This window comes from Polyodon spathula, chromosome 55 (assembly GCF_017654505.1).
Source record: "Polyodon spathula isolate WHYD16114869_AA chromosome 55, ASM1765450v1, whole genome shotgun sequence".
Classification (NCBI taxonomy): Eukaryota; Metazoa; Chordata; class Actinopteri; order Acipenseriformes; family Polyodontidae; genus Polyodon; species Polyodon spathula.
Window position 1 is genome coordinate 1,180,602 of NC_054588.1, and position 25,747 is coordinate 1,206,348.

General features: G+C 40.3%; 2 protein-coding genes across 2 annotated transcripts; one reads left to right on the forward strand and one right to left on the reverse strand.

Moving 5' to 3' along the window:
- Window positions 1–485: 485 nt before the first annotated feature.
- On the reverse strand, window positions 486–7,424 carry LOC121307396 (purine nucleoside phosphorylase-like). Its single transcript, XM_041239605.1, has 6 exons — window positions 7,197–7,424; window positions 5,574–5,743; window positions 4,946–5,049; window positions 3,619–3,794; window positions 2,702–2,892; window positions 486–2,015 (listed from the first exon to the last, which is right to left on the reverse strand). Exons 1-6 carry the CDS (start codon window positions 7,211–7,213, stop codon window positions 1,798–1,800), a joined length of 876 nt encoding a protein of 291 aa, XP_041095539.1. The 5' UTR covers window positions 7,214–7,424; the 3' UTR covers window positions 486–1,797.
- Window positions 7,425–16,980: 9,556 nt separating this feature from the next.
- Window positions 16,981–24,528, forward strand: LOC121307399 (type 1 phosphatidylinositol 4,5-bisphosphate 4-phosphatase-like). Its single transcript, XM_041239609.1, has 7 exons — window positions 16,981–17,138; window positions 18,608–18,798; window positions 18,913–19,019; window positions 20,217–20,322; window positions 20,943–20,995; window positions 22,248–22,338; window positions 23,532–24,528. The coding sequence occupies exons 1-7, from the start codon at window positions 17,045–17,047 to the stop codon at window positions 23,673–23,675; spliced, it is 786 nt and encodes a 261-aa protein (XP_041095543.1). The 5' UTR covers window positions 16,981–17,044; the 3' UTR covers window positions 23,676–24,528.
- The last annotated feature ends 1,219 nt before the right edge of the window (window positions 24,529–25,747 follow it).

The following is a 25,747-nucleotide window of genomic DNA, read 5'->3' on the forward strand; positions in this document are numbered from 1 at the left end:
CAAAAAAGCATTTTACTGGAGACATTTGTTTCTCGTGTAAATGTCTCGAGTTAATTAAAAAAAAAAAAAAAAAAAAAAAAAAAAAAAAAAAACAAACTCTTGCATGGAAATCATTTTTGATTTTAGTAAGAGTTAAAGTTTGGAGTGCAGGCTTTCAAAATGTGGCCCAGTAAAGAAGTCTCACGTGATGTGTGTTTCTCGTTCGACAGTTTCCAAAGACTTTACTTATAAAAGTGATTGACATATTAATTATGGGAAGCACTTAACCCATCCATTGTCTGATATGATTATGTGTTTATTTGATTTTACATTTTATAACCCTTTATTAATACAAAAACTAAACACCTACAATGCTCTGCAGATGTCTACTGTGAAAGTCGGCAAATTCCCTGTCTTCAGAGTCATGCATTCAAGCTAGATTACTCAAGCCCTATAGCACAGCCATGGCACACTTTAAAAAAATAAATAAATAAAACACAGCACAGTTTAATTTGACTTTTTTAATATTGTACATTACAGGAAATTCCTCTCCACCCACAGCTTCTCAAATACAGTATATCCATTTATAATATTAAATAAGCAGGAATGAAATTCACCATAACATATACAACGTTAAATAAATATGCAGACATTCATAATCATATCTTAGCATCTGGGAACCAATAAAAAAAAAACAAACAAACAAAAAAATCAATAATTAAACCATATTAAAACATTTGCAGAGTTCCACAGACTGGGAATATCACTCATTGTAATATTAGGAAAAGAGATCCAAGATTTGAAACCAGTTCAATAAATTAAAAGTATTGTTCTGCCTTCACCCGCTTAAAAAAAAGGCATTAAATATTAGGTAAATTAAAATTGACCAAAACCAGTATCAGAACTCGTTCAAAGAAATCCCCCAAAAATGTGCTTGAAATCTTTATCATAAAACTTCATTTACAGTATCACCGTATATATTGCACATTAGACACTGGTAGCAAACTCAAATCAATGCAGGCGTTACTGGTTACATAAATACAAAACAAGGCATTAAGGAACTCTGCAAAAGGAATGTAAGGGTTAAGAGCAATCTGTCAAGCAGGGACAGTTCATTCATAGAGCACGATTGTTGTAAACCTGAGATAGAGAAATGTAATTAATTTGGTGTACCACTTATTTAAAAACAAAATTCCTGAAATAAACACACATAACCGTGTGCACAATGCGAATATTGTACAACTGCAGTAAACTAGATTCCATTCATTTATGGACTGGAAGAGAGATAAGCACATAAATAGATTACAGTATACAGCGTTCATTCACTGTACAAGCTCCCGCCTGTGTCAAGTGCAAGACTTCTACAAATAAATAGCAAAACATTACAAAAAAAACCCCAAAAAACTATTAAGTGCCATCCTACATGAACTCTCCCGTTGCTACTAGAGAGTACCAGGGCTGTGTTGTCTTATACAGTCTCACTATTTCAATACAGAGGAACAATTGCAAACTGCTCTGTTTCTGAATTGGCATGATGAAAAGTTAATTGACTATTATAAACCATATTAACAAGTTAAAGCAAATAAGGATTTACATTTCATGTCTGAAAAAAAGAAAAAAAGAAGTAATGCCAGCTTTACCGAGGTAGGCTCTGAATTTCAGCCACTCGATTCGGACTTGCATTGCCTTAGCATTATATTAAAATGTGCTGAAAGGAAGTTTGCGTGGCTGTGGTATGTTAGTATAAATGAACGCGATTGATAAGTGGGTTTGCAACGGGACCTCAGATGCAATGTTAAGTGGGCGGCAATTCCAGACTCAGCACACGTTGTTGTTGTGCTCCAAGCGTTCGATGAGGCTGGAGATCATCCTCTCCAGGTGGCTCGCTCTCTCTCTGCCCGTCTGGAGCACCTCCTCGTGGTTAGCCTTGCTCTCGCTGTCGTAGTCCATCACGGCCTTGTTAGTGATGAGAGACAGCCCAAAGACACGCATGCCGCAGTGGCGAGCGACGAGCACCTCGTGCACCGTGCTCATGCCTGCAGAGGGGAAAGCACAGTTAGTGGCAATACATCTGGCACTGCTGCCGAGGGAAACGGTTTCACAGAAGAGGCAGCAACACGATCCACAGACCAATTCAGGATGATGTTACCCTACAGGCATTGTATAGAATTACCTACACTCTGCTCGCATTAGTTACAGAACACAGCGAGATGCTTTGAACGGAGCAAGGAGATTCAGTCTGAATAAATTTCTCCAGACAAGCTCAAGGCATAATTTATAGAAAAATAACACTGCTACTACAGTACTGGGGAAAGAGAACGGCGCTACCAAGAACAACTGAAACCATCCAATGGTAAAAGGAAGAAGCGAGAAAAGGATTTGCAATTACATTCTAACATTATTTTGTTCCGTTACATTGACGCTGTGTAACTGCAATTAGAACTACTATTACATTTTTAAAAAAAGTTTCATAAACAGCTACACATGTGAACACGTTTATTCTAGAAAGCAGCGATCGCAGGTACAAACACAGGAACATACTACAGACTGCGAAGAATGTTGGCTGTGATTGACTCCTGGAAAGGTGTGTAATTGATCAATTACAATCACACTGCAACTACAAATTACACAATTATAATTAATTGAACCGAGGTCTGTAACAAATCAGAAGTACAAACCAGGCAAGAATTACCAATTCTTTTTTTTTTTGTTAAGCACTCACCAACAGCATCAGCCCCAAGTTTCCTGAGCATACGGCACTCAGCGATGGTTTCGAAGGAAGGCCCTCCCAGCACGCAGTACACACCCTCCTTCAGGAAATCAGAGAAGCCCAGCTCCCTGGCTACAGTCTTGGCCAGCTTTCTCAGGCCACGGTCGTAGGCATCAGACATGCAGGGGAAGCGCACCCCGAACCTGTCAATAAAACAAACCCAGTCAATGCATGAAGAATCCCTAGCTGATCTGGTAAACGCTGCTGGGGGTCCTGTACCAGTTCAGTCCCTTTCAGTTAAAACAGCAACAGAAAACTACACAACACAGGTTTAAAAGGCATGTCATATGCAGACAGGCTAAAATCTGTTCAGTCTTGAACAAAAGAAGGACTACACAGCGATCTGATTCAAAATTCTAAAAAGGTATTGATAACGTTGACCCAGGGGACTTTTTTTGACCTGAAAAAAGAAACAAGGACCAGGGGTCACAAGTGGAGATTTAGATAAAGAGGCATTCAGAACAGAAAATAGGAGGCACTTTTTTACACAGAGAATTGTGAGGGTCTGGAACCAACTCCCCAGTAATGTTGTTGAAGCCGACACCCTGGGATCCTTCAAGAAGCTGAGACGATATTCTGGGATCAATAAGCTACTAACAACCAAACCAGCAAGATGGGCCGAATGGGCCCCTCTCGTTTGTAAACTTTACGTTAACACAAACATTATATAGTGAAGAGCAGGGCGTCCCAACCCTGGTCCTGGGGACCCCATGAGTTTTGGGGTTTCCATTCCAACCGAGCGCTCAGTTACTTCACTAGACCCTTAATGGAACTAATAAATTCACTTAATTAAATAAAGCTTTACTTGTTTTCAGCTTGTTAGTTTACATTTGTGACCGGCTTGTTAAATCTGTGGATTTGTCCCTCACCTCTCGTCATTGGGTCCCACCAGAGGGTTGTTCCCAGCGAAGCCCGGCATGTTAATGTGGTCCTTGATCAGCATGACGTCTCCCACCTTGTAGTCCTCGCTCAGGCCGCCCGCCGCGTTCGTCACAATGACCGTCTCGACGCCAAGCAGCTGAAAGATGCGGATCGGGAACGTGACCTGGAACATAACAAAGAAGGGATCAGAGCTGAGGTCATGAAGATTTATAAATGCAAAAGATCCGGAATGGGAGCCATTGTAATTGAAATGCCAGATGTGACATTTAAATCCATCTATCTATCTATAAATAATTGTTATATTATAAAACAACTATATACAGTTAATTATAATTTATTATGTATTAGTTCATTTTTATATTCTCTCTCTCTCTGCTAAACATTTATTTTGGTAGTTGTGATTGCTAATCTATATATATCATATATATAATTATAATATATTTAGCTATAATATTAATATATCTATATTATCTATAATTTATATATATTATATATATATAATATATATATATTTATATATATATTATTGATAATAACCTAACCGTGAAATGACACAAAAATTGACACCATATTATCATCAACCGTTAACAAATAAAGATGTTAATAATTTTAGTTTCGCCTTTAATAAATGATAAATTAATAGATTTTGCCTCGAGACGTAATAACTTACATCCATATTTTACTGCGGTTAAACGCCTCATTATGCCTGAGGAGATAACTTCATCTTATTTTAACTGTCAGTTACAAATTGCTCCCTTCCAGAAATCTTACTTTGTGTATGGTTTTCTTTTTTCCCTTTCTAGTTTATGCATTGTCCTCCAGGGACTGCCAATGACAATGAGCCTGCAGCTAAACCTGGGTGCAAAAGAGAGGTCATACACAGGGCCGCTGGAACCAAGGGTCGTGGGGGTGCATGGCTTCTATCATATACAGGGGTTACAGTTTTGTTCAATGACTTTCAGCACCCCCACTTTAAAAATTGTTCCAGTGCCACTGGTCATACATGTTAAATATTTTACGTTGTCCCTGTGAAATAAACACATTTTCTATTTGACTTCAGAATGCAAATCCAGTCATTTGCCACTGGAAATTCACAAAACACCCTGCACTGAATTTTGTTTGAATTCACAGCGTAGTTACAGTTAAGACCCAATAGGGAATCTCTTAAAAAGGCTGGTCTTTTAGCTGTAGCTGGAAATGGTAATGAGAACAGAGACGAAATGACCAACGTGATCTATAGCAGAAATTCAAACAGCAGTCAAATCACACAAGACACGCTGGAGATGTGGAAATGTGACGGGCGAACGCGCTTACCTTCCAGATGGGATAGCCTTCATACAGGTGGAATCTGCCCTGCATGCAGACGCACGATTTCCCGTTTAGGTTTCCAAAAACAAGTCTCCCAGCGTGGCCGTGCACTGCAACCAGAAATAACAGACAGAGCTCATTCTCTGGGATAGCGAGGCACACTAAACTGCAACAGGCAAGATCTTGTGCTGTTCTGTTGCAAGTATAATTGACTTCTCTGACACATACACAGCACCCGTTTCTCCTGAAGCTTGTCAGTATTGACTTTGACTAGTTATTGCAAGCCGCACTGTCTTCACAAAATGGAAATTGCCCCAACTTACTTGAATGAATATTTGAACATGTTCCACTCTAACAGATGTCATCCCATGCACACAGTACAGTTGACAATTGACAAATGTTTAATAACAGTACCCAAGTAGAATCATATTTATTTTACTCAGAGTGCCTAATTGTTTTTTCCCCTCCCCGCAGTAAATCACTTCTGGAGGACAGAGGCAAGCCCCTGCAGGTGTCTGCTCAGAGCTCTCTGACGTCATCTGCTTTAATATACCTTTCAAACACGTGATTAATATGATAATCTGCCATTGTCATGCTTTTACATCACACACACAGAAATCCTCCCGCCCTGTACCTGTGCTCTGTGGGAAGTTGGGAATGTCGGAGTAACTGAACACCTTCTGATCTTTCAGAATCTCAGCCAGTCCACCAAGCCCAGAGCCACAGATAATAGCAATCAGGGGGCGGTGCTGCGTATTCGCTAGCAGCCAGTCAGCAGTCTCCTTGTACTCCTCATAGGTGTACCTGCAAGGCAGATTAAGAGCTTCTTGAGCGTTTGTTAAACTAGGAAAGGCAACTACTTGTGCCAACTTTATTTGGTATCGGTTCCAGTTCCGCAGTCCCCAGTCAGCACTAACCTTGGACTGGGATCTTTAAAACTAGTTCTCTAAATGTAATAACTCCAGGACCGAATCTCTGTGCAGCCGAGGCACTATCCATCCGTGTAGCGTACGAAGTTAAACGTTTAATTGGCTTGAAGTTAAAAAATGTTAGGAGCAGTATTTACTGAAAACACACAGCTAAGACAGAGAAACACACATTCTGTGGGGGGATAATTGATGGCACGCCTTGAGTATTTGAACAAGCTTCTTAACTAATAGAACACAATTGGACGCAGCATGGTACAGATAGTCTTTATATATTTTAAATAGGCAGGGTTATATATCAAATCACAGTTCTAAGTGTTACAAACAGACACTGTCTTTGTGTGCCCTACAGCCAAACCAACTGCCCACAGGTGCCAAGACTTTATAAAATCAAAAAAATGTGATCTGTACACATCCAGCCATAAGGCAGCGTTCACCAAAGCAGAACAAAGAAGGCTATTGAAATGTGCGAAGCTATTAAATGGTTCGATTGTATTATAGTGAAGAAAATGAACCAAGCCAAGACAGCCTGAAACAGCATTTTATTTGACTAGGAAATCGCATATTAAACTGTCCAAGTTTACAGGTAGTCTGCTTTTCTTAGGGTCTCTTCACTTAAGCTGAGGGAACACAAAGACACTTTTTCAGGGACAGCGGCTTGAAACCTGGTTCCAGAAGACTTAGCTTGAGGTGGGTCCATCAAACCCCACGTCTCCCCTGCTGTGCCTCGCAGTGGCCTGAAACTAGTTTCGTGTTTCCTTCCTCTTAACTGGAAAGGCTCAGTGCGTCACAGACCACTGACAGGTATGAGAAAGGCAGTAATGCGTGTCTGTTTCAAAAGCATGACGAATGAGTCCCCAGGAGAATACAGGCCCAATGCATTACAGGCAGGGAAGTTACCACAAGGAGTTTGTTACACTGGTATTTATTTTATTATTATTTTTTTTTTAATCCATTTTTGTGGTGAAGGCTCTAACGACTTTAGCAAAAGTTTTTTTATTTGAAAAGGTCTATATTTCAGTGTTTTTTTTTTTTTTTTTTTTTTTTTTTTTGTAAAATATATTAATGAAGTATTTAGTAAGTGATACATTTAAGCACACAATTGTACAGTGGTCACGGCGATATTAATAATAAAGCTGAATTCACCACAACAGTGAAAAAGCAACACCTTAATCACAAGCCGAAAACACAGGGAAGAAGTTAAACTGCTGTACACGGGGAGCCTTTTCTATGCAACTCAGGTGATTTAGGTCCATAAGGTTTCCATATTAATAATAAAATATATTATATAATAATAATAATAATAATAAATAATAATAATAAATCCTTACCCTTGTTCTGGAAACATCTTTAGGTGTTGATTTGTAACAAGTAAATCCGTGAAAATGTTGTTTCTTTGTTTTGTTTGTTTATTATTCCTTCACAATATCGACTCCTGTAACTTTATAACAGAACAGATTGCAATAAACAGTAATTGTTTGCAAACAAATAAAAAAGCCCGTCCTGCTGCTTGTCCTTGATGTTACAGTAGCTTGATCAATCCGGCCGGCTTATAAACAGGCTTCCGTGCTACGTCATCCTAGTTCTATTTGTGCTCTAGAAGGGGGGCGTTGTCCTCTGACGTTGCGGTAAGAACACCGCCCACATATTCTCTCCGTAATCGCTATTAAATTTGGGGAAGGTGAATTGAACAAACCCGACTCTGATCACGTAGGCAAGCGCAGGGAATTACTCATTCGTTTTAGTATGCCCTCTTCCCGTCAGGGCTAGTTGAATATATATATATATTACTCTCTGTATAAACAAAGCTTAACAATTCTAGATTAAAAGGTCTTGCCCCTATCCAGTTAATGGCATTTGTAAAATTCAATTTAGTTTCTAACAACAGAATTACCAATGGGTAGCTGTGATTATTATTATTATTATTATTATTATTATTATTATTATTATTATTATTATTAGTAGTAGTAGTAGTAGTAGTAGTATTATACTATGATGAATTGTAGCTGTTTTCTTTTCGTTATCATATCTTTGTTTGGAGGGAATTTATTATGTTTGAGGAGATAGCTTCGAGTTATTTAAACTGTCAATTGAAAATTGCTCCTTTTGGATGGGGATCTGAAGCACAGTAGAAAGAAAGCAACGCTGATGTATGGGTAAGTAAGTTGGGCTGAGCTGAGTGGGGGGTGGAGGGGGGTAACGCTGGGATGCCAGAATCACTGTCGAGCCCTCTTGAGGTGTCGTTGGCTAGTCAACAAAACATTGAGGACAGAAGGTGCCCACTTGAAGACCCCAGAGAAGTACCCTACTTAGCTCAATCCAGACGGTTGTCATGCTGATGCGCTGGGGAGACCTCACTGGGTTGATCCCCGGAGCAAGCATCGCAGCCATTGTGTGTGTTGATGCGCTGGGGAGGCAAAATGAGCTGATCCCTGGAGCCAGCATTACACTTCAACACCAGGCAGAAGGATATCTACATCATCAGATGGAAAACAGAGCAGATGGATAGAGATGCAGATGGATCACACTAGTTTACTGCAAAGCTACGTCTTAGTTGGTGCTTATCTTGGCGAAAGACGAGTTCAAATTAGCATGAAGTTCAACATCTACTCTCATGCAATGGAAATCACATCTTTATGGAAATGTTACTTATTCCCTTTTCTTCCTTTCTCTACGTCTGCACAGGGACTGCCAATGAAAATGAGTCGGGTGCAACACATCACGTGGCATGTCGTACGTGTTAATTGTACGTCATCTGTGTGAAATAAACACATAAAAACAAATAAACAGGTGCAAACTCAAAAGGCGAGAGCGAAGATGTTTAGAAACGTGTCTTACTGTACAGCAGCATGGCTGCTGTAATAGGTACTACCAGAAGAAAATTGCTAAATAAAAAAGTGGGCAAAATGGCCATGATTGCACTACGCAACTGAAAATCTAAGCCCAAGCACCACCCTAGCACTATTCATTAGCTTGTTTGTAATCCCTAAAAAAAAGTCTTTATCATATTCTCTCACTATTTATAGACACAGACACTACTTTAGCAGAGCCATCGTTTAATAGCAGGCCCTGCAAAAATGCACGTGTTCCACAAGCAGGCTGCTTTGAGGAAATGATCACGTGGGGTGTCTGTATCATTGCCACTTACTGCCGGCAGGTGGCTGCAGTTTTCAGGGGTGAAAACATTGGGGTCCTGTTTTATCCGAGTATCCCGTTTTAGGTAACATTCCCTTTATTTTGTGCGGGACCTTATTCTCACGGCTCGGACTTCCCGAACGTGACAGATATAAATAAATGTACTGAATAAAATTTTCAGATGTATCAGCCATTGCAGATGACCAGCTCAAAAGGGCAGATTTAGAAAGATAAAAAAAGGGAAGGAACTCATTTTGAAATCAGCAGAAACGCTGAAAATGACTGCACGCACAGTCAAATAGTGAGGAAAATGTGTTTGTAAAAGGTATACTCTACCACAATTGCAAACGAAGAAACACACAAATATATTTATATGTCATTGCATTCACACATTTATGACTCATTAAGGGGCATTTTTTTGTAATCATTATTAGAGTTTAATAAATGCATAATAGCACTTTTTGTAACAGTTAATCACGCGCTTCAAACCCAATCCACGCTTAAATCATTCGACTCATTATACATTAAAATGATGTGCTCCACATTCTACAAACTTCTATATAAATAATTCATTTTATATTAACAATAGCGGTAACAGAGTAAATCACAACATCTCGCTACTTCAGTTGTTTTGGACATGATCATGTGACAGTTATCTGAAGATCACAAAACTTAATTGGTTTAGGTTGAGATCATGTGATAATCACCTCAAGATCTCTACTCAGGGCTTGGTTGAGCCAAGCTGACAAGAAAATTGCATCAGGCTTTTCATGAACTCTAAATTCATTAATATAAACACCAGACTGCAGGGATCGACACAGACTAAATAAAGAACACTGGAGCCCAGCTGCAGTCGTGGGAACATGTTTATCTAACCAACCAGCCCGGACAACGCAGGAACAAGGGCTTGATAAACTGGGTACGTCTTGACACTGTCCTGTGTCTGGAACAACATTTCAACTCATGCCAAGAAATGGAGAGATAAAATAATGGATCTAGAGAACTTTCAACTTGAATCATATAGTCTGCTAAATGGCAACTTGTTACGGAAACAAATCCCTGTATTCTCATACCCAACGCACACTGTAGGTTGCAGGGGTTTTTTGTCATTTACTCTTGTTATATATAAGTGAGATCTTGAAATGATGCCACTGATTGAAAGGTAACACAGTGGAAACCTAGCGATGGGGTCACTTTGGTGTGAACACACAATACACAAGCCACTGCCGCGCTCTGCCATTGTCTCCAGGGGGTGCTGAAAGCCACTGAACAAAACTGTAACCCCTGTATATAAGGGAAGCCATGCATGTGGTTGCTGTTATGTTTAACATATTACGCATTTTTACGGTTACATAAATGTGTCGAGAAAAGCAGCATCTACTGCTAGGCTCCACTGTACTCCAGTGCAGAGAAGTTTGTAAAAGAACAGCTTGTAATTACAGTAGTCATTGTAGACAAGGGCAGTCACGAGGCTCCAAAGGTGTCACGTGTGTTTGCAGTAGGGGAGACCGAGGCTGGTTGTCATACTTTTTACTCTTCCTCAATCTGGTGACATGCAGTGAGGTTCTGGTCGTCATTATATTGAAGAATAACTCTTCACAAACAAATTGATGGTTTTTTTTTTTTTTTTATATTTCAGCATAACTTTATTCCAAATATGATATTTAGATGGTTGAAAATGCGCCGGTCACCCGTGACAACCTGCCCCGTACTGGGGTTGGTTGTCACACGATATGGGTTTGGTTGTCACACCGTATGTTCTTGATTTTACAGTAGACAATAATGCAACATTTTTAGTTTTTTTTTTTTAAATAACAAAGTTTCTACTGTGTACAAAGACAGAAAAAGTTATATTTTTACTTTTTAAGTGAACATAAAAAATACAGACCTATACATATTTGAAATATTGACCCATGCTACACAATAATACCTCAGCCTCCACAGAACCAGAGGACAAACAGTAAATAATTTAAAGAAGCATTACATGGTGACATAACCCACATTTTGGTGTAAAAAAAGTAGAAGGAAAAAATATAAGACTTCTTCCTATAGGATTTAGGATTTAATTTTGTTTTTACACCAAAAGTTAGCCAGTATCTGGTTCTATTTAACATGGCCACCAGTTCAAGCAAACTCCAATACTACTAAGAGTTATAACATGAATAACAAGATATGCATTTTTTACTCTGGGTATGAAAAAAATGAAATATGTGCTAACCTTCATGTTAGATGGAATTGACCTCAAATTACAAGATGGTTGACTTCCAGACAATAAAACACACATTTCAGTGTTAGTATCACCTGCCTGCGCCATCGAGTGTCATAGCTATAAGCACTGTGACAACCAACCCATGTGATAACCGACCCTGGTCTCCCTTATTGCTCCCCTAATCAGCCCCACCCAGTTAGTGGCATTTATTTTCAAAATAAAAGAAACATTCTACTGTGTGCTTTCACATCCAATACATTTCAATTACTATATGACTATCGCGAGATTGCAATCATGTGATCTATAAAGTCTATGGTATCAAAGATCCGAAATCAGCTACATCTTGTGGAGCTCTGCAGAAAGGGAACACTGAACCATACCAACCACTGCACTGGGTTTCAAAATTATCGACGCCCTGTAATTTCCACCCCTTGCAAAATCTACCCATTGTACACACATTTACTGTAATTTGTTGCTGAGTGATAAATGACTAAGCAAGTTAGTAATTTCTTTTGAAACCATGATTTTTGGTTTTCATCAGATTAGGCACATATTACCTCATGTATAAATTACTCTCACTTTGTGAGTTACACATGCAAGTACTGTACTCAACTGCATCAGAAAAGGGTTAGGGTTAGGGTTAGGGTTAGTGGGTTGGGTTAGGGGGTTGGGTTAAGGTTAGGTTAGGGTTAGGAGATTGGGCTTGGGTTAAGGTTAGGGGGCTGGGTTAGTGTTTTGAGTTAGGCTTATGGGGTTGTGTTAGGGTTGTGTTTGGGTTAGGGTTAGCGTTAGGTGTTAGGGCGGTTGGGTTAGGGTTAGGGTTAGGGTTGGGTTTGGGTTAGGGTTAGCGTTAGGGGTTAGGGTGTTGGGTTTAAGGTTAGGGTTAGGGTATGGGTTAGGGGGTTAATGTTAGGGTTAGTGTTAGGGGGTTGGGTTAGGGGGTTGTGTTAGGGTTGTGTTTGGGTTAGGGTTAGCGTTAGGTGTTAGGGCGGTTGGGTTAGGGTTAGGGTTAGGGTTGGGTTTGGGTTAGGGTTAGAATTAGGGGTTAGGGTGTTGGGTTTAAGGTTAGGGTTAGGGGGTTGGGTTTGGGTTAGGGTATGGGTTAGGGGGTTAATGTTAGGGTTAGTGTTAGGGGGTTGGGTTAGGGGGTTGTGTTAGAGTTAGGGGGTTGGGTTTGGTTTAGGGTTAGGGGGTTAATGTTAGGGTGTTGGGTTACAGGTGAATCCCCCTTTCTCAAGAAAATGTTGGATAATGATTAATCTGAGATAACTTATTAAAATGACACCATTAAAAGAAAAAAACAAAAACAACCACATTGATTAATTTAAAATGATAGAATTCTCAACTTGAGTTAAGAGCGCATCAATGAATGAAGCGGACACATGTGATCACCTGCTGAAAATGACACTCTGAACTTGATTCCATCATCCAAAGAGTGATTTTATTTTTCAGGTTGTACAAGGACTGTCACTGTTTCAATTTCTTGGTCTGCCCCTCAAAATGCAAGTCACTTTGTGTGTAATATCTCAAAAGCTCTGTCATCCAATACCTCAGCAAAAAAAAAAAACAGTTATTTGTTAAAAACTAATCTCATAGCTCTGCACTATAGTTACCCCCCCCCCCCCCCTGCTTAGAAAGGACTGTCTGTCTAAGTTAAAGTTAAAGTCTTACCTCTGTTATGAACTTTGAAAACATCAATGGGTTTTTTGTGCGTGTTTTTCTAAGCTAGTACAGCTAAAAGATAAGGTTTTGTACTTTATGAGACATTCTGTTCTTGTTGTGTTATGCAAAAGAACAAAGTAAATGACAATGAATGATGAAGCAAAATGAAACAAAATTTTATTTAGTGATCAATTTAAAGGACAATGACCCTCGTTTCTACTGTGTTGTCATGAAAATCCTTCCAGTTTACAATTGTAACTCTATAGCAAAGTGTAATAAAAGAACAATAAAAGCACTGCAAAGCCCAGAGAGATATGGAAAAGCATCGCAGAACCTCAATATAACTGCAAATATACTTTTGTTATTAATTTATTTTCTGTGTAGAATAATACATTTCAATAAGTTTATAATTAACTCAACATGAATATGCACAACCACATCCAACCCCAACCCTATTCTGATACAAATGTGTACTTACATATATCGTGTGAAAAGATGTTCACCTTAGTACATTAACAGTAACTATACACAGTAACAGTGTGATTATATGTAAGAACACATAACTACTATGTAAATATAAAGTCATTAGTCCTTTATTTAGGAGATGATAAGGATCAAAATGCATTCCCCAGCAATTATATGTGGACTATGCTCGCCCCAGTCTTTTTAAAAAGTATAATATTGCAATAACCACTTTGACACAGGCACTGTATAGATAACAGCCTGCATATGAGAAGAACTGGGGACTAATTGTCAGTAGGTGTTGGGGGAGAGGAAATCAAGGTGGGGTGAAGTTTGTATTGACATGAGAGTAACAGATAAACGTTTGACATAGAATTACTACTGCCTTACACTCACAACAAGCTTATTTTTGATTTCTTTCTCTTGCATTCCAAGGGGCCGTGCTGTTTAGTCTTTGTGCACAGAGCGTAATAATGAAATATCTTACCTGTGAGGTGCTGAATGATCCAGAATCAAGTGTATAGTAAGACGCTGCACAGGGGAGGCACCCTTTTAAATACAAACGCTCGCACATTTTCCAGGTCAGTTCCACAAATTGAAAATATAAACAAGGCCAGATTAATCATCATCCAACATTTTCAGTATTGTGCAAGTACGCTCTTTAAAAGTTTACAGCGGTATCTTTTTTTCCCAATGCTTTTCAATGGTTATACTTTGCAGTCAGCACAGTTTACCATGGTTAGCCATGCTTTTGTAATATGCTTTACCATACTTTTATTACACTGTGCTATGCTGGTTACTATGGGAGACTTGTTTTAGAAGAGACACTTATATCAGTACTTTCTCCAAAGCTACCATTTCCTTTAGGCTGTAAAGATAATGGGTAGGCATGAAACAATGCAGAAGGCTAAGCTTTCACTATGATAACTGAAATGATTCACAGATAGCAGGAAGATTCCAGTTGATAATTGTTTGTCAGGGGAGTGAGTCCTGAACTTGCAGGTTTACTCGCTACAAATGTTTTCCTAACCCAATTGGGTTGTTTTAGCAACAATTAAAAAAAAAAAAAAAAAAAAAAAAAAAAAAAACTATACAAATATAATTTAGATATTTTATTTATGAACATAAGAAAGTTTACAAATGAGAGGAGGCCATTGGAACTGAAACACAAGCCAGCTTTGTTAAACATTACAGATATTGCACCCATATAAAGAGATACTCTGTCCTAGTACCTCGGCCTGGGTTTTGATTGGCTCAGCTCATCGGTGACTCTGATTCGTCCGTGCTCAGAGGGCGTGAAGTTGTTTGCTTTGGCTGGCAGAGATAGCAATTACTATTGCAATCACAAACAGTGAGTTTCTAATGAAAGTGATTTGCAACAGGCTCAGCCATGCCCACTTACATTGCACAAGTTTATTTGTGCTTGCATGTTATGTGTTTATGATATTGCTGTCTAACACCTTGGAATTGATTCATATCACTTTCCAGTAGCTTCACTGCGTCCCCGTGAGAGGCATTGTGGGTCTATTGACAGTTTCATTTATCTGAATATAAATAAACCATATAGTTCCAAATGGAACGGCAATCCCGGGTGTTTGTTTCAGTCTTGTCTGTCTGTTTTCTTGTCTGTCTTTCTTTCATTTTTTTGTCTTGCTTAGAAACAGTAAAATACCCCCTCCCTTCCCCCCCCCCTTTTTTTAAGTACAAAACTGCAGCTTAACAGCTAATTGTTTAATTGGGGTGTGTTAGCAACATTCAAAAAATAAAAGAGCATAATTGTTTGTTTACTGATTCAGATTAATTGTTATAATGACTAATATTCTGTTCTGGGCACATTACATTGGTAAAGTTTTAAAATCGTTTGAACTGTGTTTTTATAAATGATAACATGCATCTACAGTAACAAAGGTCACGTTTATATAGACACCACTCTTTGTAGGTCAATGGTGCATGAGCACAGTGCAAGGCATCAGTTTTAAAACAAAAATATTATTATCTGAAACAGAAAGGGTAGGTAGAGGCTTCACGCAGGGAAAAAAACAGTAACTGTAAGATTTGGGGAACATTGTGCAAGGTGTTTATTACTGGAGGGAGAATATGTGCTAACGATCCACCTTTGCTAGCCTGTGTCAGCCACTACAGTGAATCAATAACAGACAATCTTAACTGGGTCACGCTAGAAATGGCATGTTTTTTTTTTTTTGGGGGGGGGGGGGGGGGGGTTGGTTTTTTTCACATTATGTATCTAGCGGCTGTGTATTTACAGAGGAGATGCATAGTAAATACATGCCCACTTACACATAATTAAGTTATTGTGCATAATGTACTTAGCGTATACATCTTTTTTTTTTTTTTTTTTAAGTACACACGTGTATCAGAAAGCGGTTACGGTTAGGGATACGGTTATATCTTGCAAAAAAAATTAAAAAAAAAAAAAAATAAAAGGGTACGTTTAAATTACTGTTGAATTTGTAACTGCGGCAAAAAAAAAAAAAACACCGTTTTAAAAGTAAACCTGAATAATGTTTTTAAACAGGTTGAAGTCGATTCAGGTGAGCAGGATTTATTTGCGCATCAAACGCTCAACGTGGCACGACCGCATGGCGCACATACTGCACAGTGCATGAAAACCTTGGGTGGCGCAATAATTTCTGAACTAATCTGACCTGTTCAATGACAAACGAATCCTGGCTGCCGGCTGTTTGGACTGACTGACTCACCCCTGTTTACTCAGGCTATCCAGATATCTCCAAATCAACGTTATAAACGAAAAAGCGGTGTTGTTTCCTGGTTCCTTATCACTTCATTTATTCACACGAGTTCAAACTCGCTCAGTTTTTTTATTTATTGATTTTTTTTCTTCCACGGGTTGTGCATAAAAACTGACATTTAACCCGCGCTTGACTGTTTTGTTGTTTAAAGCACGTCTCTTGCTTTAGCGGGTTGTTGCTGCCTCCTATTGTACATTACCTGTAACTACAGCACCAGACAAAATAATATTTCCTTCATAGAACTGAACTGCCGTGTGTTTCCCTGAAAGAAAAGCCGGGGGGGCAGGCAACAGGTTTTCAAATCGTATACAGTACGATTTCTGGGTGAATATTTCCTACATTCTTCCTACATAGGTTAGCAGAAAGTTCATAAGAAAGCAGCCTTGGTTGGCACGCCAGTTTGTTTAGGTTGTTTAAGATGCTGGGCACATATTTGCTTTGTGGAGTTTTCTTGTCGTGGAAAACCTGTTAAAGGTTTGCCACTGTAAATTGCACATGCATTCACCATAGGGTTTTATTACACATCCATACAAATCAGGAAAATGATCTTTTCATTCTCTACATTCATACTCCCTGTCCCGGTGTTTCAATCTCGATTAATTCGTTTCAGTTTGCAAAAGTGCGGACTTATCATGTGACGCGCTCTCTTAGATCACATGAGGAGGGTGCGATGGTTCCCCCCCCCCACCTCCCATTAGGAGGAGCAGTGTACTAATCCCACTCCCCCTCCCACGGGAATCCTCGTCACATGATGAGGGTGAGGGGAGGGGGAATCCTCGTCACATGATGAGGGTGAGGGGAGGGGGAATCCTCGTCACATGATGAGGGTGAGGGGAGGGGGAATCCTCGTCACATGATGAGGGTGAGGGGAGGGGGAATCCTCGTCACATGAGACGGTGTGCAGCAGAGTTGTGATCTCTTCCTGACTGTGTGCTCCGCTATGGCGGATTGCGAGCGATCTCCGCTGCTGTCAGATCTCAGCGATGGGGGTACAGGTGGCGGGACCGGCGGGATATTGCCCAGTAAGCCGCCAGGTGAGTGTTGTGCACAGATATGCGCAGGACAAGGTCGATTTAGAGAGGAGAGGGGGAGGTGGTGGGAAATGCACACAGCCAGGAGAAAGGGGAACTCCTCATATGGATCCACAGCATTTCCAGACAGTTTTTTATTTTTATTTTATTTTTTTTATTAACGCAGGTGTAATATTTACGATGGTAAGCCGCTAACCTAATGCGATTGGGTTGTCTTGACTTGAGTGTTGCGGGTGCTGTTCCGATTCTCGTGTTTCAGTGCTTTCCAGTTCTGCCTGTCCCGCGAGTTAACCCCCCCAGCCGCCCCCAGTTTGTTTTGTCTTGACTGCCTCAGGAAAGGACCAGGTACTGTTTGCGTCACGTGATCCCCCCGTCCTGTAACCCTTTCAGCTCTGTCTTGAAATGAATGAATTACGGTGACGCCGAGCTGCTCGCTACACGTAAACTTGACGTGCGTTTCCAAAGTAAAGGGCGTTTTATTATTTGCACCGCTTCTCAATAAACCTGTGCGCTTTATTTAATTAAAAGGCTTTTTTTTTTTTTTTTTTTTTTTACAGCATGCACCGACGCTTCTCAAATGCAGAAACAAAAAATAACGCCATCTGGTATATTTTACTGTATAATAAATTATTATACAGTATATATGTATTTTACAGTAAATGATCAATTACCGTAACATTAATTAAGCGTTTCCGAATACATCACCAACACCCTGATTTGATTGATTGTTCTTTGAGCCAATCCGGTGGCAGATCCTGCGGTCCGACTGCGGTTTAGCCAATCTTCTCTCTGATGGGCGGGGTTAGTTTGATTATCTTCCAGAATGGCTGTGGCGACGAGAGTTCTATTCTCTGCAGGCTTTCTGAGTGGAATTAGTCAGAGACCGAGGTGTTGCATTGATGTAACTGCACAAAAGCAAACCTCGACAGATGCTTACGTTTTGAAGAGGTTTTATATTTCTTTTTAAATTGAAATGCACTGTTTTTGCTGCGTATTTCATGGCTCACAAACTAAATGTTTTTTTTTTTTTTTTTTTTTTAAACCGAACCACGTTAAGTGTTCTGTACAGCATTGTAACAACAAAACAAAAGTTCATAAGTAAGTTACACGTTTTGATAAAATATAACGAAGGACAGTTTCAAGAACGCATTGATTTTCAGCACAGACCTGTTATGCTGTGTCTAACCCACTGGTGAGACCATACTGAATTCCGTTGTGCTCTCCACACAGCAAAAGATAGCAGATCCAGAAGATCAGAGAATCCAGATCACACTCCCTCCTGCAGTGTGTCCAGAATCTCGCTTTTTAAAATGTCCAGTTTGAATGGCTTGATCTTGTGTGTGTGTGTGAAGTGCTCTGGATCCTTGTGATGGAAACAGTTCTGTCCGTGTGAGTTGTAGTTGACTGTGACCTGTGCAGTACTCCCATTAGGATCCTGCTTGCTGATTGCGCTGCTGTTGTGTGTGTTTCAGGGTTTCCTGAGTTTCCCAGCTCGCAGCCCTCGGTCCTGCCTGGTGAAGACCCCCCTCCCTACTCCCCTATGACCTCTCCGGAGAGCGGCAGTGCCCCCATGATCAGCTGCCGGGTGTGCCAGTCGCTCATCAACGTGGAGGGCAAAATGCACCAGCATGTGGTCAAGTGTGGGGTTTGTAATGAAGCCACGGTGAGTCCTGGTGGTGCAGTACACTCCTCTCAGTCAGCAGGCACTGTCTCTGGACACACGTGTACAAATACAAGGAGGCTATGATGATAGACCCTCGTCTTTCTTGTTTTCTAGCCCATAAAGAACGCTCCTGCTGGGAAGAAGTACGTGCGCTGTCCTTGCAACTGTCTCCTTATTTGTAAAGTGACGTCACAAAGGATAGCCTGCCCCCGACAGTACTGGTAAGTAACTTGCCCTTTTAAAGCTTTGCAGACACCAGGGCTGAAATGCCAATGCAAACTCGTTATTTACTGTGGAAGTTGTTTCACTTTTAATTTAACTACCTAGGTATTTGCAGAAGTTAGTTTGCCCATTGCCACAGTTGTGTGTGTGTTTGTGTGTGTGTGTGTTTAGCACTATGAGATATGATCAGTATTAAAAACTGAGATTGTTTAAAGATAAGCGGACAAATGCACAAGTTTCTGGTTTCTGCTTATCTACGCTATGATGGTGTGAGGCTTATGAATGAAGGTAAGCGTGGAGTGAACTGCTTGGCTACTCTGTAAGGATGAGACCAGACCACGTTTCAAATTAACAACCATTTATCAGTTCCAGAGACCCACATTACACATGGAGCGTTATTGATTAGATACGATATTTGTTGCTAGTATTAACAGAGATAGGCAATGGATCGGATCAGCTGAACCCCTGGAGAGAGCCCTCAATCTGATTCACCGCTGATCCTCGAAGTATTAGAGGCTTCTCTGTCTGTGTCGCCTCCACGCCCGGTATTTAGATCACATGGGCTCAGGATATATGTGACTACAGTATATGCCTGTTATCTTACTAATTATCAATATGAATGAGTTATTCAGCTGGTACTCTATTGAAGTGCAACCAACCACTAATTACCCTCTTTTACAAGGTTACCCTGGTTCACTGTTTACCATATTTTTCTTTCCACATCCACATGTTTTATCTCTCCAATCGTTTTCAAACCTGTTACCGTAGCAACTCTACTTTAAGTATCTTTCAGCAAAATGGTTAAACATTACCTGCATGTTTTCTTTTAATGACGTTTACACCTGCATTTTATCAGTCCTCCACAAGGGGGTAGCATTTCTACAGTGTGTCCCACATAGACTTTAAGGATGTTTGAAATGTTGCAGGCTGTGGAAGGTTTAAATCGGTCTGAATAAGCTTTTTTTTTATTATATGTAGTTCGTTTACTTATAGAAAGGAATGATAAATTGTTGACTGTAGTAAATTACATCACAAATCCATTGCTAGATTTCAAATAGAAAAAAAATAATTACAGCAGTGACATTGGAAATTACGAAGTGAGATGGCGGTTGTCTCTTAAAAATGTTCAGGCAGAGAACAGTAGGGTTGTTGTCGTTCCCGTTTCTAAACTTTGTTTTTGTGTTCTGTTCCCGCAGTAAACGAGTAATAAACCTGGGTCCTGTTTGCCCCGGTCCAGCCAGCCCGGAACCGCAGCCCGCGGGAGCGAGGGTGACCTGCGGGCACTGCAACAACACCTTCCTGGTACGCTCTGCCCGCGCTCCTTCCTTTAATGGGCTTAAGGGATCCACATTCAATGAGTGAACTAGCATAGAACTACATCTGCGGACAACAGTTTTGCATCACCCCATGGAATGAGCTCATTTTACCTCATAAACTCGAAGGAAACCTGCTGAACAGTGTTACACTAACATATTGAATTACATTTGATTACATTGTTCAATAAAATATCTAAATTATGTTCAGAGATAGATATGAAAATGTATTTTTTTTTTTTTTTTTTTTTTTAAAGTTATTTCTCAGTCCTAAAATTCTAGGTAGTGCAGAAGTTTTTGCCAGATCTGTAAGTGACAGAATGGGGCAGGGAATGTGTGTTGGTGCAGAGCTAACCAGAGTACGATTGTCCTGTCTGAAAGAGTTTACTGTGTTTTAAATGTAGAGAAAGCTTGTGTCTTTTCCCGTTATGGAGTTATATAACAGAACGACTAACCTCCATAGAAGCCAATGGATCAGCAAGCCAATGGATCAGCAGGGTCCAGGCGTTGTGTAATGTTAAATAATAACGTATCCCGTACGTTTAAAAAAAAAAAAAAAAAAAAAAAAAAAAAATAATAATAATAATTCTTGGTTTTCAATTCTTTCAGTGGACCGAATTCATGGACAGGACATTGGCACGCTGTCCACACTGCAGAAAAGTGTAAGTGAAGCTAACGATTGTTAAAGCTGTGATTATTCACCTGGGATGTTGCAGGGCACACTAAATGTTTTATACAAGCGGACGTACAGACTATAAGTAGGGCTCCTGATTTAACATCACCTGATAAAACATCACCGATACAAAAAAGAAAACTTGGATCGGTGGATCGCCAATAAACACGGGGAAAACAGTGGAAATGGTTAATCCTTTTCCCATAAAATAAATAAATAAAACCTACTACAAAAATAGTAATAAATACATTTCCCAGTGCTGCTGGGCAATGTCCCGCCTTCCTGACTTGCGTCTGTCGTTGATTCGTTCTGAATACTTCAAGCCCGCCCCTAACTACTGAGTGACAGCACACTCCAGCATTTCTGTTGGAGACTCTGCTTGCGAGGTTTAACACGAGATTCCAAGCGGGGATGGAGGCTTGTTAGCAGGATTTAAAGCTGTATTACAGTTAAGCTACTGAGGATTTAAAACAGAATTGTGGCGAAATGTGCAAAAAATGCCTCCACACAAAAACCCCAGGAGAATGTGCGTGTGACCAGAGTGATTTCACTGTGGAAGACAGCAAAGGAAAGAAGATACAACTTAAGTGTGCTAGTACTGTCCAGTTACTAGTATGCATATTTTGACAGAAAAAAATAAAACGCTCAAGCATTTTGGAAAGTAACTGAAAACACTAATTTCATCCAATAGAAAGCCCCGAAAAAAAAAAAAACGATGTACATAAAACTCGGAAACAGCTAAAAAAATGAACACTGAAAAATGTGTTTTCTGAAAAAGCAGTAAATCAAGTATCTTCTGTGGAATAGATTGTTTAGTATAGTACTCGTATTTAATCTTATTTCACTCCCTGCAAGTCCTAGAGCAGTTAAAACTTAACAGTAAAACTTCTTGGTGCTAGATAATTCACAAATGCAAATGCCTTGCAGCAAACTGCAAATGTTTTCAAATTAACCTGAGGAACAGTGTAAGTAATACTTTTAGGATAAGTCAGATCTAACTGCCAAATCAGATTTTAAACTTCTGTTTTATCAAATTCTGTAAGGGACTGTTTTTTTTTTATTTATTTTTTTTATTTGTTTAATGGTACATTTCTAGTGCTGTGGCATCCCTGTGATGAAAGGTGCTCTAGAAATGTGAATTGTTGTAAATCGATGTTGCAGTTCTGGTTAGATCTTGGCTTGCATGTCTTTTGTAATTGTACTTGTTTGTAGCTTCAGTGAGGTTGTGTGCTCTGCTGCAGGTCCTCGATTGGAAGACGATATCCTCGTAAGAGATGCTTGTGGTGTTTTCTGTTGGGTCTCCTGTTTGCCGTCATTGCAGGTGGCCTTGCAGTAAGTCAACTGTCTTTCTTCACGTATGTGTTTCAAGGGGAGGTTAGCGTGACACCTTTAACCCCTCAGCTAATCGTTTTTATCATAGGTGTCACGCCACAGCCAAGCCTTTGACTGTTTTTACCGCACTGTCTCAAGTGCTATAAAAAAACCAACAACTTACACACACACACACACACACACCACACACACACACACACACACACCACACACACACACACACACACACACACACACACACACACACACACACACCACACACACACACACACACACACAACTACCCTAGTCTCTGTAATATATACATCCATACATACATACATAAACAAATTGTTACCTTAGATATCCTGGGATAGATTTTAAAGGGATTTTAAATCCGACTGTGCCTCGCGTCTTGGGCGTTTGCAGCCAGCGATTTTCAAACCTGCGAGACGGTGTTCCAGACACTAACGGGCTGTCACTGACAGGGCCACCAACCAGGAGACCAAGAGTCACAACACCTGCCCGACATTGGACAGATCACTCTGCAGCAGCATCTCCGTGAACGTCAGTTGTTAATTGGCACAATGAAAAAGTCAGTGTAAAGGAAGGTTCATTTTGATGCTCAGTATATAAAAAAATAATTCTGTACTTTCTACATTGCATTATTACACAATTATACAATTGAAGTACAAAGTATAATGTGAAATCATTTCATAGTGGTCTCGTACTGCATTACAGTCTATCTGCTGTTGCTCGCATCTGTCTTTCACCATGCACTAACAATGGAAAAAAAAACACGCTGGCAAACAAATCAGATTGCGTTTACAAAAAACTCACAATCTTTTTTGTGTATGGATATATATATATATAATATAGATAATATATATATAGATATAGCTATCTGCGATATATAACCATATATATATATATATATATATATATATATATGTAGTAAAATAAAGATTACTGTACACTGGGATCAGTTTATCCATGCATAAAAATGTAATGAAATGTGATGGCCTTGCATACCAAGTGGGCCAGCAACTGAAGTGAACTGTGTAGCTCTTAAGAGGAGAACAATTAGGAAGAAGTTGGGTGTGCTCATTTTACTGTGTATACCAAGTGGACGTGAGTGCGCGAAGGAGAAGTTGAAAGATGATTTAGATGTGTCCCAGTGTATCAAGCCTCCTGGCTCGATTGTGTGTTCACAGGCTGGCACGTGGAAGCATGCGCAACAGTACGGTGGAATCTATGCGTCCTGGGCTGCCATCATCCTGCTGGCGGTCATCTGCATGGGCCGAGCCTGCTATTGGGCCTGCATGAGGGTCAGCCAGCCAGTGCAGAACTTCTCATAAAAACCCCAGCGCGTTCTCGAGAGGGGAAACGGAACGAGAAAGCGTTTTCGTGAGGTGGTCAGGGGGTGGGGGTGGGGGCGGGGTCTGATGTCAGTCGGAATCCCTTTTCTGTTGGCCTTTGTTCTCTCCGCACCTGGAAGCCTTTGCCTGCATTTTAGGTTAGGCTCTGATACAGAGGGCAGCCCCTGGATATGTTCTACCAGTCCTTTAGTGCCTGTTCATATGTGTGCACTTTTCTGTTTTTCCAGTCTGTGTACCTTCCAGTCCAGGTTTTTTTTTTTTTTTTTTTTTTTCCCAACTGTGCTCTGAATTATTAATAATAACAATGAAACCTTCCAGGTTTAAGCAATGAACCTGTTAAACCTGAAGTGTTAGTCTCTCCGACTAGAAATCGAGGTTAGCGCCACTTAGTGGACTTGTGGGGAACTGTAGTGCCTGATCGTCAGTCTGTCGTCAGTCTAATAAGCAAACTGCCCTCCCCCCCATCCCCCATATCAGTAATAATCATCACACGAGTTACCCCAAAATAAAGAGAACCTAACTTGAATGAACTGTATGCAATATAGTGCTTCTCCAAATGCAAAGATGAATTGCACAAATGTTCAAAAAAATGTTTCAGACTTTTATTTATTTAATTTTTTATTTAATTGATTTTTTATATACGTGTAAGTCACAGTTGTGGGTCCTCTCCTGTCTGACACGCATTGCTAATTCTTCAATACACGGAAACCAGGACCAGAGGACACGGGTACAAATGAAGTGGAGGCAGACTTAGGACACAGTGGTGAGGGGATGGAATGGGTTACCTAGTCATGTTGCTGAAGGAGACTCTTCTTCACACAGAGAGTGGGGAGGGGATGGAATGGGTTACCTAGTCATGTTGCTGAAGGAGACTCTTCTTCACACAGAGAGTGGTGAGGGGATGGAATGGGTTACCTAGTCATGTTGCTGAAGGAGACTCTTCTTCACACAGAGAGTGGTGAGGGGATGGAATGGGTTACCTAGTCATGTTGCTGAAGGAGACTCTTCTTCACACAGAGAGTGGTGAGGGGATGGAATGGGTTACCTAGTCATGTTGCTGAAGGAGACTCTTCTTCACACAGAGAGTGGTGAGGGGATGGAATGGGTTACCTAGTCATGTTGCTGAAGGAGACTCTTCTTCACACAGAGAGTGGTGAGGGGATGGAATGGGTTACCTAGTCATGTTGCTGAAGGAGACTCTTCTTCACACAGAGAGTGGTGAGGGGATGGAATGGGTTACCTAGTCATGTTGTTGAAGGAGACTCTTCTTCACACAGAGAGTGGTGAGGGGATGGAATGGGTTACCTAGTCATGTTGCTGAAGGAGACTCTTCTTCACACAGAGAGTGGGTGAGGGGATGGAATGGGTTACCTAGTCATGTTGCTGAAGGAGACTCTTCTTCACACAGAGAGTGGTGAGGGGATGGAATGGGTTACCTAGTCATGTTGCTGAAGGAGACTCTTCTTCACACAGAGAGTGGTGAGGGGATGGAATGGGTTACCTAGTCATGTTGCTGAAGGAGACTCTTCTTCACACAGAGAGTGGTGAGGGGATGGAATGGGTTACCTAGTCATGTTGCTGAAGGAGACTCTTCTTCACACAGAGAGTGGTGAGGGGATGGAATGGGTTCCCTAGTCATGTTGCTGAAGGAGACTCTTCTTCACACAGAGAGTGATGAGGGGATGGGATGGGTTACCTAGTCATGTTGCTGAAGGAGACAGTCTTGGCTGTTAAATAAAGACTTTTAAATAAAGTTAAACCAAGACACTAATTCAAATTTAGCACAGAGAAAAAAAAAACAGACTGGGGGGCATACAACCAGAATGAATTAATCTTAGCAGATGTTCAGTTTAGTTTGCACATTAACTGGAATCTCCTGTGTGGAGCTAACATTCATTTTGTGGATCTAAATTAAGAACCAATTTGTAAATATGTCTGTCTTCTCTCATTTTCTTTGAATGTTGCACTACCTATACAGATGTTGTTTTCTTTATGTTGTAATAATTATTTTTAATTGAAGCCATTGGATTTAAGACAACGTTGGCACCGTG